The sequence below is a fragment of the Canis lupus genome, chromosome 20, assembly GCF_003254725.2.
Source record: "Canis lupus dingo isolate Sandy chromosome 20, ASM325472v2, whole genome shotgun sequence".
Lineage (NCBI taxonomy): Eukaryota > Metazoa > Chordata > Mammalia > Carnivora > Canidae > Canis > Canis lupus.
The window spans coordinates 38,110,413-38,125,459 of record NC_064262.1 but is presented as its reverse complement, the minus strand read 5'-3'; the positions used below and the strand labels follow the sequence as shown (position 1 = coordinate 38,125,459).

Here is a 15,047-nt window from a genome sequence, read left to right as displayed (position 1 = left end):
GCTTCTCCCTCTCTCTCCCTTTCCAAATGTTATTGTATATATATTTTTTAGGGTCTGTGTATTATGCCATTATGTCGTCTTTAAAAATATCCCTTTCTGGATTGGGAGAGACTGCCCTTCCTGGGGCCAGCCAGTTCTTAGAGATAGCAAGGACCCATCCCAGAGCATGCCTTTCATCTGTAGACTAACCAATGCAAGGCCATACCTCTGTTTATCCTGTACCCCAGAAAGCCATAGTCTTCTGCTTTAATCATCCAAGTCAGGTACTAGGCATCTGAGGGCTCCCCAACAGCTTAGAGGTCACAGAGATACTCAAACCATCCAATCCCAAACTGTTTACCCTACCCTGCCTTCCCTTTCCCACTCCAACAATGGTCAGGGGAAAACTGTTTTCTTAGTCCTGTCTTCTGCCTCCTGAACAAACCTGATGCTGCCCCTTGACCCTGGGTGACATGTAGTGACCTCCCCTTTTTTCAGACCTTGGAGTATAATAAATTTTGTTTTCTTGTGCTTCAATTCTTTTTGCGACCACATCTGACAGACCATCATATAGAATAGCATAAAACATGGATCTAATTTAAGTAAAATTCATATAACCATTTTTAGATAAACCACAATATTAACCATCAATGTAAGACTAACAGTTCAGTGGCATTTAGTGCTGTCACAAACAACCACTATCATCTGTATTGAGTTCTAAAACATTTTCATAGTCCTAAATGAAAACCCTGTGCCCATGAAGCCATCACTTGCCAGTACCCCATCCTCCAGTCAATGTCTACCACCAATCTTCAGCCCATTTCCAAAATATTTACCTATTGTGGACTTTTCATATAAGTGAAATAAAATCTTTTGTATCTGGTTTTAATATGTTTTTGAGGTTCATCCACACTGTAGCTTGCATCAGCAGTTCATTACTTCTTAAAGACTTATTATTTTAGAGGGAGAATTGCAGGGGCATGGGGCAGAGCAGAGGGAGAGAATCTCAAGCAGACTGCCCGATGAATGTGAAGCCCAACATGGGGCTCAATCTCGTGACCCTGAGATCATGACCTGAGCCAAAATCAAGAGTTGGACACTTAACGGACTGAGCCACCCAGGTGTCCTGTATTTTTCATTACTTTTTATAGCTGATTGGTCATTGTATGGCTAAACCGGCTCTTGTTTATCCATTCATTTTTTGATAGACATTTGGATTACCTTTTGGCTACTGTGAATGATGCCACTATGAATATTTAGCATCTACACCATTTTACATTCTCACCAACAATGTACAGGGATCCAATTTTTCTACAATCTTGATGACACTTGTTATTTTCTTTTTTTCAAATTCTAGTCAACTCAGTGTGTGGGAAGTGGTACCTCACTGCAGTATGATTTGCATTTCCTTCATGATAAACAATGTTGGGCATCTTCAATGCTTTTTGGTCATTTGCACACCATTGGGAGAGTCTGTTCTAGTTTTTGAACTTTTCATTAGGTTGTGGCTGTCTTTTTGTGGTTCCAGCAGATGTATAATGAATGAGTACATGATCCTACCAGGCCTTGGATTTGTGGCTTCACCATGGTTCACATCCTACTTTCTAGAAACACCTGTCCCACCATCCCTGAATGAATCTCTCAGGCAACCATCCTAGATCATACATACCCAATAGATGTGTTATTCTTGGGCTCTTTGTTTTTTTTTTAAGACTTTATTTATGTGATAGAGAGAACACATGCAAGGAGAGGAGCAGAGGGAGAGGGAGAAGCAGACTTCGCCCTGAGCCGGGAGCCCAATGCAGGGTTTGAGATCATGACCTGAGCTGAAGGCAGACACTTACCAATTGAGCCACCTAGGCACCCTTATTCTTGGGCTCTTTGAATTATTATTTCTCTCTGGCAATGTTTCTGTGTGTGCGTGTGCGTGCGCGTGCACGTGTGTGTGTGTGTGCTGGGTGGTAGAAGGAGAATCTATTCTTGTCTCTCCATTTAATCTACAGATCCCGCTTTATTGGTTTTCATCTCTCTGTGTCTGTCTGCCTATCCTCCATAATTTTGTCTTTTACTATAATTATCTGTTTATGTTCCTCAGTATCTTTCCCCCTCAGTCTTATCCTTCTTCTCTATATATTTGATAATGTCATGTCTCTTTATCTATGTTTTTTCAATTCACTGGATTTTCTGGATCTGTACATTTCTGGTAGAGATCATAAATATTTCACCTGCCAATCCTCAGATACAGTTCTGCTCTTCTAAGCCCTGCTTACTCCTTATTCCTGAGAGCTTCACAAAGATGAAAGGGAGGCACAATGGTTGCCGCTGGATGATCAAGGCATTGACCCAATCCAGGCTCAGCCTAGGATGTGCAAACACTTAGAGGAATATCAGAATACTTTATACACATGGTTCAGGGATGAGCACATGACACAAGCCAGGGCAATGAGTCTTCATTCTGGTACTGTTTTGGAACACTAGGATGGCCAGTTATAAAGACTATGAAACCAGAGCTGCTGTGGGCACCACATGGAAATAGCTAAGAATGGAGCTGACACAGAGGAAAGTATATTTAACAGGTGCCAGGAGAGAGACTAAATCTTGAGGATTCCTTTGAGCCTCTCTCTGGATCCAGCCATGCCTGAGGCTACCATTGCCTATATTATGGGAATTTATTTTGTGAGCCAATAAACCCTCATTTTCACTTAAGTCAGTTTGCTGAGACAGAGAGCAAAAGAATAGAAGATCTCAATAGATTAATAAACACTTAAAAGAAATTGAATTTGATGTGAGCTGGTTTTTAGAAAGTAGTTTTCAAAAATTAGTTTTTGAATTAGAAACTTGGCATAAGGTGTGCCTAGGGAATTATTGACAGTAAGTGTGGAATTATCTCTCACTTAATGTGCCCAGAGGACCAGAATATTCTTGTAATGCTGTGTAGTGTGGTGAAAGGGGAAATTGCCGTAGATTAATAGGTAAATCTTCTAATTATCTAGAATCAGAATGGCCTGAAATGAATCTAATCCTGGATTGGTCACCTATGAGCCAAATATGAAGTTTTTTAATTGGCCTAGTTTAACAAGTCAGCAGGAGGGAGCCATGGGCAACCATCAGCCATTCATGAAACAATTGTAGCAATTGTTTCAATTGCTACAAAATTGAATATTCAATTGGAATAATTCAATTGGAATAAATAAAATTGTCATCCATCTCTTGCCTTCTACTCAACTTACACAAAGTCTATGTGTTGTAGCCTTCACTTCCAGGATAACTTCTGAGTTCTGCCTCCCAAAGAAAGTAGGCAGTCATCCCATGGACATCTTACTGGATGTGTTGGACCTAGGAAAGAAATAGAACAAAGCTTTTCAAACTTTAGCATACATCACAATCATGTGGAGGGCTCATTAAAGCAGACTGCTGTGCCCCCATCCAGCACTTCTGATTCAGTAGAGGGTCCCAAGAATGGGTATTTCTAATAAGTTTCCAGGTGATGCTGTGGCTACTGTTCCTGTTCTAAGGAACCCCATTTTGAGAACCACTGGGGTAGAGCATAACTATGTGGTCACTGTGAATGTCAGCACAACCGAAGTAACAGAGGTTCAAATAAATTGGAGGTTAATTTCTCTTTTCCAAAGAAGTTCAGAAATAGGTGTCTACTCCCAGGATGGAACTTCACAGGGGAAGGAATCCTGGCCCTTCTAACTTGTTACTCTGCTACATATGGCTTCTAAGCCCAAGGTCACTTCATGATTGTAAATGGATTCTTCAATTTCTTTTTCTTGTTGTTTTGTTTTTTTTAAGTAGGCTCCATGTTGGTGGAGCCCAATGTGAGACTTGAACTCATGACCCTGAGATCAAGACCTGAGCTGAGACCAAGAGCCTAACCACCTGAGACATCCAGGCACCCCAGCTACTTCAATTTCAATATTCCCATCCGCAATCCATCCAGCAAGATGGAAAGAGGAGGAGCAAAGCATACTCCTTCTCTTTTAGGGCATATCCTTGAAGTTACACATGGCACTTTTGTCCACAGCTCAAAGGATATAAAGGAAAACTGAATAGAAGGAGAAATATACCATATAGTTATTGATAGAATGACTTACCATTGTAAAGTCATCAATTATCTACAGGTTTGTCTATAAGTTAAACTCAATTCCTATAAAAATTTTGTCTTTGGGATCCCTGGGTGGTGCAGCGGTTTGGCGCCTGCCTTTGGCCCAGGGCGCGATCCTGGAGACCCGGGATCGAATCCCACGTCGGGCTCCCGGTGCATGGAGCCTGCTTCTCCCTCTGCCTGTGTCTCTGCCTCTCTCTCTCTCTCTCTCTGCGTGCCTATCATAAATAAATTAAAAAAATTTTTTAATAATAAAAAAATAAAAATAAAAATTTTGTCTTTAAGAACTTGACAAACCAATACAAAAAAAATCACATTGAATAAGTGTCCAAAATTAGTCAAGGCAACTTTGAAAAAAGAGACTATAAGGTAGTACAATTAGTTACATTAAAATATACCACAAGACTGTAATAATAACAATTGAGACACAAACTACTAAGAATCTAAAATGAGGAATAAAAATTTAAATAATGATTTGTTGTATTTCCCCTTCACCCCATTTTCCTCCTTCATGTGTACGGTTGGACAATAGTTCTGCATACTTGAACCAGAGAGCATCTAGATGCAGAGATTTCAGTCATGGCTGAAGGCAAAGGTGAAGCACCATACCAAAATGGAGGGATTAATTGAAAGTGAAGCCTCCAGCCCTCTGTGCCAACTCACCTTCCTGAAGGCTTGCAGTCAAGTTTTATTCTACTCTTTGGCTTGAGGTTCTGGGATTCCTTTCTGGGGCATCAGTTAATTATTGCTACACAAATGCCGCATAGCAGACTGCCATAAGCCTCAATGGCATGCAAGAGTAAGAATGTTGACCTAGGCTGTATTTAGGTAGGATCACTTGGTTAGAGAAGTCTGTTCCACATGTTTCTCATCCTTCTCCTCATACCAGGTGGCTACCTGAGCACTTCCTTGTTGGCAATGGCAGAAGTGTAAAAGAACAAACATAAATTGGCAAAGACTTTCAAAGCCAAGCCCAAATTTGCATGTCATCATTCCACCTTATTCTCCTGACCAAAGCATATTGCACTGCCAAACTCAAGGCACATGATATCTCCTTATGGGAAGAAAGTACAAAGTTCCATAGGAAAAAGTATGAATACAGGTCCACTAAAGCAATCTACCATAAGCTCTAAAGAATAAAACAAATAAATGCCTATATTTAGGGTCCCCCATTGAGACAAAATCCAACTCTGCCTTATTAACCTATACTGAGGGACACCAGTTAATAAGCCCCACCCTGCGTGCTGAGCTTCCCTTTGGCATTCTAGTGCCATGTTCATACACATGAATAGACAACCAAGCATCATTAACATGAGAGACTGAGATAAAAAGAAAAACAGAATAAAAGGGGTCTTAAAAGAAATAGAGACAATATTGGCAACAAAAGAAAAAGGTTTAAAACCAAACTAACAATCATAACTAATATTCCTAACAAGAGATGATGAATCAATGAAACAAGAATAGTGTGCTATAAAAGGAGAATAGTCCCAGGACAAGAAAGAGCTCTTTAAAGTTAAGACTCTTAAAAATGGAGAAAATCTTCCCAAAAAGTATAATAAAAAGACAGTTAGAAAATAGTGTAGGGGAGCCTTGGTAGCTCAGTTGATTAAGTGTCTAACTCTTGATTTCAGCTCAGGTCATAATCTCAAGTTTGTGAGATCGAGTCCCACATCAGGCTCTGTGCTAAGCACAGAGTCTGCTTGTATCTGTCTCTCTGCTCCTCCCCCACTCATGTGCTTGCTTTTGCTCAAATAAATAAAATCTTTTTAATAAAATAAAATTGTATAGAAAATATTGGAAAATCAGAAGATCAATCTATGATTTGACTAGTAGGATTTCTATAAGTATTAAATTGAGAAAATTGAAAGGTAGAAGTTATTTTTTATTTTTTAAAGATTTTTATTTGATTGTTTCTTGGGTGTTTTTATACACACACACACACACACAATATATATATATTGGAGTTCGATTTGCCAACATATAACACCCAGCGCTCATCCCATCAAGTGCCCCCCTTAGTGCCCATCACTCAGTCACCCCATGCCCCCACCTGCCTCCCCTTCCACTACCCTTTGTTCATTTCCCAGAGTTAGGAGTCTCTCATGTTTTTTGTCACCCTAATTTTTCCCACTCATTTTCTTTCCTTTCCCCTATAATCCCTTTCACTATCTCTTATATTCCCCATATGAGTGAAACCATATAATGATTGTCCTTCTCTGATTGACTTACTTCACTCAGCATAATACCCTCCAGTTCCATCCACGTCAAAGCAAATGGTGGGTATTCGTTGTTTCTAATGGCTGAGTAATATTCCATTGTATATATAGACCACATCTTCTTTGTCCATTCATCTTTCAATGGACACCGAGATTCCTTCTGAAGTTTGGCTATTGTGGACATTGCTGCTATAAACACTGGGGTGCAGGTGTCCTGGCGTTTCACTGCATCCCGTATCTTTGGGGTAAATATCCAGTAGTGCAATTGCTGGGTCATAGGGTGGTTCTCTCTTTAACTTTTTGAGGAACCTCCATACTGCTTTCCAGAGTGGCTGCACCAGCTTGCATTCCCATCAACAGTATAAGAGTGTCCCTCTTGCTCATCAACATATGTTGCTTCCTGAATTGTTAATTTTAGCCATTCTGACTGGTGCAAGGTACTATATCATTGTGGTTTTGATTTGTATTTCCTTGATGCCAAGTGATGTTGAACCTGTTTTCATGTGTCTGTTGGCCATGTGTTTGTATGTCTTTTTTGGTGGGGAGATGATGCCTTGAAATGAAAGAGACCATATCATGTCTTCTGCCCATTTCTTGACTGGGTTGTTTGTTTTTTGGGTGTTGAGTTTAATAAGTTCTTTATTGATCTTGGCTACTAACCCTTTATCTGATATGTCATTTGCAAATATCTTCTCCCATTCTATAGGTTGTCTTTTAATTTTGTTGACTGTTTCTTTTGCTGTGCAGAAGCTTTTTATCTTAAGTCCCAATAGTTCATTTTTGCTTTTGTTTCCCTTGCCTTCATAGATTGATTCTTGTTTCACCTGTAGATCTTTCATCCATTTTGAGTTTATCTTTGTGTATGGTGTAAGAGAATGGTCTAGTTCCATTCTTCTAGACAATCCAATCATGAAATGGGCAAAAGACATGAACAGAAATTTCACCAAAGAAGACATACATATGGCCAACATATGTATGATACATATGGCCATGAAAAAATGCTCCGTATCACTTGGCATCAGGGAAATACAAATCAAAACCAAAATGAACTAGGGGTGGTGGAAGGGCAGAAGGGCGGGGGGTGGAGGTGACTGGGTGGCGGGCACTGAGGGGGGCACTTGACTGGATGAGCACTGGGTGTTATTCTGTATGTTGGCAAATTGAACACCAATAAAAAATAAATTTATTGTTAATAAATAAATAAATAAATAAATAACCACAATGAGATACCACTTCACACTGGTGAGAATGGTGAAAATTAATAAGACAGGTGTTGATGGGAATGTGAAAAAAGTCACCAGGGAGATGATCGTGTGGGAGAAGATATTTGCAACATTTCCATCCAGCAAAGGGTTGTCCACAGAAGTTATACAAGAGGATGATGGGATTCCAGTGGGAAAAAAGGCCAAGGACTAGATCAGGCAACTACACAGAGGTGTCAGAAGGCCAAGATGAGATAACCCTGAGAGCTGAAAGACACGGCCGTACTAGGGCCAAGTGTCATTCCTAAGATGCTACCTGTGTGGATTTCCACATTTCTTTAAAGGAGGCACTGTATTGTTCTCTCCACTTTGCCCAGGAGGAAACAGACACCACTGAAAGAGTTGCTCCAGTTCACACAGCCAGAAAACGTCTGTGTCCAGATTGGAGCCAAGTTACCCACCCCGAAGCTCATGCTCTGCACGAATACCTAGTCAGAGAAATGTAAATTAAAACAACAAGGTGACATCAGTTCACCTCCTTCAGTTTGGCAGAAATTAGGAGGTGATTGACAGAGGTTGGACTGGTACTGCCACTGTGGAGAGGAATCTGTCAGCACATAGTAGCGTGGAGGAGCCACCTGTCCCACGACTCAGCAAGTCACACTAGTGTGTGTCCCCAGGAGAAAGCCTTCCGTGGCTGTACAGAGATGCAGGAAGATGCTCCTCTCACAGGACTGTCTGCTGTAGAGAACCGCTGGAGTGACTCAGCAGCGGAGCAGAGAGGAGAACAGGTTATGCTGGGTCATGAGTACACGGGGAGTTCATGATCTGTTGTTAAATCTTGTATATATTGAAACGTTTTCATGATAAAAAGCTTTTTGTGAAGTTGTGCAGGAAAGGATAGGGAAGCAGAGTTGTGCTCTGTAGCACAGTGGTCAGTGGAACTCACAGAGTCACAATAATATAAATACTGTGAGTGGGGACCTAAACTGCAAGTGACCTAACTGAGATGACGCAGGGAGAAAGAGTGGGGTTGTCTGGGATGGAGCAGAAAGCCACATCCTATCTTTTTTGGTGGGGAGCTGATACCTTGAAATGACAGAGACCATGTCAGCATGTTACTGAAGTCTGGAGGGAGTGCTATCTAGGGTCGGTTAAGAGAAGTGAACATGGCTGAGAGATGGGAGTGGGGACAGCCAGAGGCAGCTGGTCTTGGAAGCAAGCCTGAATAACTAAGTGACCCTTTAAAATAGGACCATTGCTACCACCAGAGGAGACTATATTGGGGGACACTCTCCTACATCATGACTCATGTTTGGAAAATTCCTCCAGCCTGCTAAGTTTCAGACACAGAATTGGAAGGGCTTGTTTTGTTTTAAGAAACATCTATTGGTCTGCTAGGGACCAAACAGCTCCAGGAGGACAGGCGGTTACAGCAGCTGGAGGAAGTAGAAATTGACTGAGGTACCTCCATCCTGACCCTTCCTTGGCTCACCCTCCATACTCCCAGCGATGGTCATTAAAAAGACTTCCCCACACACTGAGGAAGGGTATGGTGGCAGAGAAGGCAGGATACAGGGAGCAGAATGAGCCCGTACGCCTTCCTCTGTGCTGTGTAAGCTGTCCTCCTCAGGGGCTGACAACGGGAGGGTCCTGTGGGTGGGCTGAGTAGAGATCATCCTTGGAACAGGACAGATTCACAAGGGCTGTGGTTTCACCAAGGCCATTTGTCCACCCTTGGAAAGAGGGAAGTGGGCAGATGTTTCCTCAGTATCCAACAACTTTGAGCCTGTAGAAGGCTACCGGGCCCTTGGGTCATAGTTGCCCTTGTGACATCATGGCTAACTCCTCCTCTCCTATCCTTCTAGCCTTTGCCAGGGCCAATGGAGCAGCAACCAGAGGGGGTGTGAACACCAGAAACACTGCCCCAAACAATGGGCAGTAAATGCTGTGTAAGACAGACACCCTTTCCCTGGGGGTGGGGAGCTGGCCCAGGGCAGAAGGAAGCACCAGATGACTTCAAAGGAGTCGGAAAGAATGGGGAGGTAGGGCTGTGAGGACTTGGCACAGAAGCTGGCCCTCACTCATGCTTTCTCCCTCTATTCTGACTGCAGAAGTCTGGTCCAGATAAGGATGCACAAGAGAAAGAGAAACTGAAGGTAGGTGGGGCCCAGGAGCACGAGACAACCAGAGATCACTGATTGTCCACCACAAAGTCCTTGGAAGGATCCATCTCTGGTCCCACAGCTGAGGAGTCAACTCAGTGTTGCTCTCCTGTCCCCATAAATCCCCTCCCTCCTCTGAGTGAGCTGTGTTAAGTATGGAGAGACAGCAGAGAGGTGAGGAATTGGGATGTGAACAGGTCCCTGGAAGTTGGGGCATAGCAGTGGGCACCTCAGAGCTGGAGAAGGAGTGGCCCAGGATAAGCAGGATATGGGGGGTAGCTGAGAGGTAGTGGTGGAAATCAAAAGAAATGAGGTAAGGGCAAGGCCTCAAGGGGTCATGGCACGCTGTGAAGCATCAGGAGGCAACATCACAGGCTGGGATGTGTGCTGAGACACAGGCCATAATTGCAGAGGTTCATCCTCGGAGCACCCTTTGGCTCCTCACGCCCACGCCAAGTCTTCTGGATCAGAAGGTGTTTCCATTGATTTCCACGAACTTGTGAAGACCAGAGGGCAAGGATTTCCCCATTTTGTAGATGAGGACCCAGGACTCAGAGGATGAGCCCATGTGTCTGTGGCCACAGACAAGATAGTAGAGGCAAAACCCCACCCTGGACTCCTGGGTCCTCAGAACCACCAGGGGGAAAGGCTGGTTGTTAAGAGAGAAGATCAGAGCTCCTTCGTGGCAGGCACCAGACTGTGATTGTCTGTGACAAATTCACATGGTGTCCTCTGCTTTGCTTGGTTAGCGGCTTCATGAAAAACGCCGCAGAGCAAGAGCCAAGGCGGCTGGGAAGATCCAGGCCTGGTGGCGCGGCACGCTGGTGCGTCGCACCCTGCTGGTGGCTGCCCTCAGGGCCTGGATGATTCAGATCTGGTGGAGAACAGTCCTGTGGAGGCGGGTTCTGAAGTGGCGGCAGGACCTGTTGAAGATCTATGTAATCCAAGAGGAGGCGGCAGTCAAGCTCCAGTCCTGGGTTCGCATGTGGCAGTGCCATCGACGTTACTGCCGCATGTGCAACACTCTCTGCATCCTCCAGGCCCCAGAAGGCTGCTTCGCCTTCCAGACCTTCCGCACCAGTGATAGTCTACAGGAACAATACGAAGTCGTTCCCAACCTACCCGAGTTCCACATTGAAATCCTATCAGTCTAAGTACTATAGGGTGGAGAACTGGCTCCACTGCCCCAATAAATGTCTGACCAGGTTTTGTGTGTCTCAGTGACTCCCATACCACAAAGACCCCAAGAACCTGCCGTCCCTCTTCTATGTAGGGAAAGACAGATATCCCACCCTCACTCCCATTCCTTAGTGCGTATGACCCCTGTTTTGGACTGACAGTGGCCATACGCCCCTGACTATCCAAATCAGAAACTGCCACTTGAGGTTGTCCTCACACATCCAGAGCCAAGTCTCCCATTCCACTGCCCTGGCACCATTCTTGTCTCCTGAACTTCCAATTGTCTGGGTGGTAAGGAGGGCGGCTTTATATTCCCAAAAACTCTGGGGACCTCCACTTATGAGAGTTGCCTCTGAATCCATGCTCTGACAGCCTGCTGTTGCGGGCCAGCTGGGGCTTGCACTCACTGGCTCTCTATTTTGAAGTAAGACATTTGGTTGGCTCTCTTGGGAGGAGTACAGCCCAGAGAATGCTCGGGACGCTGGCCTTAGTGGTGACTGGGCACGAGGTTTTGCAAGTTTTGTGCTAATTTGGATACTGTTTTCTTTGGGAAATAGCATACATTATGATCTTAAGGAAACTCGGCTCGGCCTCCATCCTTAGGACCAGCTTCTCCAGGGTGCCAAAACACAAATAGGGCTCTCACTGCTATCACTGCCACCCTAAGTGTGATATCATGGTTAGTACCTTCAACGTTGTCTGGATGACACTCCAAAGCCCCCTGCCTCTCACCTCCAGTGATTTTCACTTCCATCCTACCTGAATCACCCAGTCCTATAATTGCATCAGAGATTATTGCTTTTCAAGCTGCCTGTAAGGAAGTACCTTTTTTTTTTTAAATCTCCAGTCCATTATAGACCAATTCTTTTGCCCACTCTCACCTCTTGCCAGGCAATGATGTCATACTGTGATTTCATTTTTTTCTCTAAATCAGTTTCTACCTTTTCACCGTATCATTTCCATCCACATACAGCATCTCCTAAAGTCACTCCAGTTTTGCTACCCTTCCCCCTACCTGCACAGAAACTACACTGGTCAAGAGTATTGATTGCTTTTTCTTAATCTTAGCAATAGCTTCATTGATGAGCCTCTGACCTATGAGATGCTCAGTCTTAAAACTTCTTTTATTTCCTCTTAATGTGTATCCCCAGATAACATCATCCAGTCACATGGTCTTAAGCATCTGTTATATCCTGATGACACTCAAAGGTACATCACTATGCCTGATACCTTCTTTGAGTTCCATATCCAAGGTATAGCTTCCTACTTAACATCTTGCTTTGATCTCTAATAGTTTTTTTCAAACAGAACATGGCAGAAACAGGATTCCCACTCCCCAACTTCATGATTCTTTTTTTTTTTTAGATTTTATTTGTTTATTTAAGACAGAGAGCACAAGCAGGGAGGAGGGTCAGAGGGAAAGGGAGAAGTGGACTCCCTGCCAAGCAGGGAGCCCAATGTATGGCTCAATCCCAGGACCCCGAGATCATAACCTGAGCCAAAGGCAGATGCTCAACCAACTGAGCCACACAGGCACCCCTTGACTTCATGATTCTATCCAAAAATTTCTTCTCCTTGTGCCTTTACCATTCACCAAATCTATTTGATTCAAATTCCTTTATGAATCCTCCCTTTCAGTTATCTCTATCCATCCCTATTCACATCAGTCCATCAGCAAATGCAGTCATCTGTATCTCTGCAATATGATAATTTCTGCAATATAGAAGATAGTAGGGTTGGAGAAACTGGATCTTACAGACATTGCACTCGGAAATGTAAAATGGAATAGCTGATGTGGAAACAGTTTGTTGGTCTCTCAAGAGTTAAATATAGAATTACCATAAGACCCAGCATTCCACTCTTAGGTATGTATCCAAGAAAACTGAAAATATAAAAACTTCTACAAAAATTTCATAGTAGGGGGTGCCTAGGTGGCTCATTTGGTTAAGTGTCTACCTTCGGCTCAGGTCATGATCCCAGGATCCTGAGATCGAGTCCTGTATTGGTCTCCCTGCTTCATGAGGAACCTGCTTCTCCCTCTGTCTCTGCCTTCCTCTCTCTGTCTCACATAAATAAATAAAATCTTTTTTAAAAATTTCATAGTATGATAATCACAAAAAAAGGGTGAACATAACCCAAATGGATGACTGGTTAATCAACTGTAGTACATCTACTACTCAGCAATACAAAGGAACAAACTACTGGTACATGTGCAACAAATTGTATGGATCTCAAAGAAGAGTACAGATCCAAAGTGATAGGACAATTAAGCTCTTAACTATGGGTAACTTAGGGGTTTGCAGATCTGTGGGGATTTGAACCATCTACATCCAAGTCATGGGCACTCAGTGATGTGTAAGAGAGCCACCCAAAATTGCAGGCAGAGGAACATGGATTTCACAGTTAACTGATGATGTGAGTACTATATCTAGGGTCTTTGGGCAAGGCAGGAGCATGTGGTGGATTTGGCACACAGTTGTACAGAAATCATTTACTGATATCTTTCCTTTCTAAACTCTGATTACACAAGGATGAAATCATTAAGAAGGATCCTGATGAAACCACAGCACTGAAAGAGGAAGAGAAGAAAGGGAAACACAAAGACAAAGAAAAAGAAAAAAAGAAAGAGAAAGACAAAGACAAAAAGAAAGAAAAGACAGAAAAAAAGACAAAGAAAGAGAAAGAGACGAAGAAAGAAGAGCCTCTACTTCCAACTCCACCCCCTCTAACTAAGGTAGGTTAATGGAGGCCCTCAGGTTGAGGGGGACTCTTATTCACAACATCTCTGACTCTGGGCCCCATAACATGGCATGATCCTGGAATCTGGCATCTGAACCAGGTTCCATTTGTGAGCAAAATTAGTGCTATGAATGATTCCTCAGGAGCAATAAGCATAAACCGAGAATGTCCCAGGCCAAACAAGATGAATGCCCTATCCAGACTGGCTGGAATGAATAGGGATCCAACTCATCTTTGATTCTCCTCTCCCCCTAGTTTCTTCTTGGTCAGAGAAAGGTAGGTGACTGAGGCACAGAGTTGGTTGTAGGGAGGGGAACCCCTGGCAAGTGGGAATCAGACCATGCTGAGCTAGGGAGCAGAGCGGTGAGGCTGTGTTTGGGGAAGGCATTGCCATGGACAGGGAAAACTGAGTATAGAACTGTGTGTGTGTGTGTGTGTGTGTGAGTGCATGTGTGCATATGCATGCTAACTGAAGTTTAAGATGTGAGAATCAAAAGAAGTGAAAATGAGAAGTAAATGAGGACTCCATACTGCGTGGAGCAGGGAAACTTCTAATACTGTGACTTGACGGAAGGACACAGCAGGTTGTGGGGTTGAGCGGGAGTCAAGCAGGAAAGGCAAACAAAGGATGCCACTTCTCCAGCCTCCAGGAGGGGTGGAAGGGAAGGAATATGCAAGCCCAGGTAGGTGGCCAGGCCCAGGTGGAACATGGTACATGGTGAGCTTGTTCCAGACAGGCCACCCAGGTCCATGTAATGGTGTGATAGCTAGTGCCAGAATGCTCCATTTTATAGATGAGGACCCTGAGATGCAGGGGACAATGTGATGCGACCAGGTCCATTAAGCAGAGAGGGGCAGGGGTAGGACACCTATCTGGTCTACTGGCTCCCTGCCCAGTGCTCCTGACCTTCTGAGGAAGCTCTTCTTGGCCTGCCCTGGAGCTGAGGTGGGTGGGGAACGTTCCGTGAGAATCATTTCTTTATCTTTGTAACCTCTCTCCCGAAAGAAAAAGAAGCTCCCTGACCGAGAGCAGAAAGCCATAAAGATCCAGGCCTGGTGGCGGGGCACTCTGGTGCGCAGGACATTACTGCACGCAGCACTCAGAGCGTGTATGATTCAGCACTGGTGGAAGGTGATGCTGGCAAAGCTGCTGGAGAAGAGAAAACGAGCAGCCCTAGAGTCCTTCTCGCGGCAAGAATGGGCAGTGGTCAAGCTGCAGTCCTTGGTCCGTATGTGGCACATTCGCCTTCGTTACTGCCATTTGCTCCACGCGGTCCGTATCATCCAGGTGTATTGGCGCTGGCATAATTGCCACACCCGTGGCTTTTTCCATGGCAGCTATGACCTCACAGCAACCCATCTGGGACTTGAACTTGAGATCTCTCTGGGGTCACAGATATGTCGGATTACAGACTGCATCCCCTTCCCAATAAAGAACTGATCAGGTCTGCTCCAA

The 15,047-nt window shown here is 44.0% G+C and overlaps 1 protein-coding gene and 1 long non-coding RNA gene across 3 annotated transcripts; one reads left to right on the top strand and one right to left on the bottom strand.

Moving 5' to 3' along the window:
• Nucleotides 1-1,720: 1,720 nt before the first annotated feature.
• On the bottom strand, nt 1,721-9,332 carry LOC125753138 (uncharacterized). Its single transcript, XR_007404232.1, has 3 exons — nt 8,977-9,332; nt 4,080-4,308; nt 1,721-3,315 (listed from the first exon to the last, which is right to left on the bottom strand). It is a non-coding gene; the product is annotated as an uncharacterized LOC125753138 (long non-coding RNA).
• Nucleotides 9,305-15,047, top strand: IQCF3 (IQ motif containing F3). 2 transcript variants are annotated; one of them, XM_025456029.3, is made up of 4 exons: nt 9,309-9,460; nt 9,623-9,667; nt 13,383-13,586; nt 14,598-15,047. In XM_025456029.3, the coding sequence occupies exons 1-4, from the start codon at nt 9,443-9,445 to the stop codon at nt 15,030-15,032; spliced, it is 702 nt and encodes a 233-aa protein (XP_025311814.1). In that variant the 5' UTR covers nt 9,309-9,442; the 3' UTR covers nt 15,033-15,047. The 2 variants fall into 2 exon arrangements, with proteins under 2 accessions (XP_025311815.1, XP_025311814.1); XM_025456030.3 differs by lacking the exons at nt 13,383-13,586; nt 14,598-15,047 and adding an exon at nt 10,423-10,879 and having other exon boundaries at nt 9,305-9,460.

Coding starts and splice junctions, on each gene's coding strand:
- IQCF3 (XM_025456029.3), top strand. Junction 9,668..13,382: donor AAGAGAAAGAGAAACTGAAG/GTAGGTGGGGCC, acceptor TGATTACACAAG/GATGAAATCATTAAGAAGGA. Junction 13,587..14,597: donor CTCCACCCCCTCTAACTAAG/GTAGGTTAATGG, acceptor CTCTCCCGAAAG/AAAAAGAAGCTCCCTGACCG.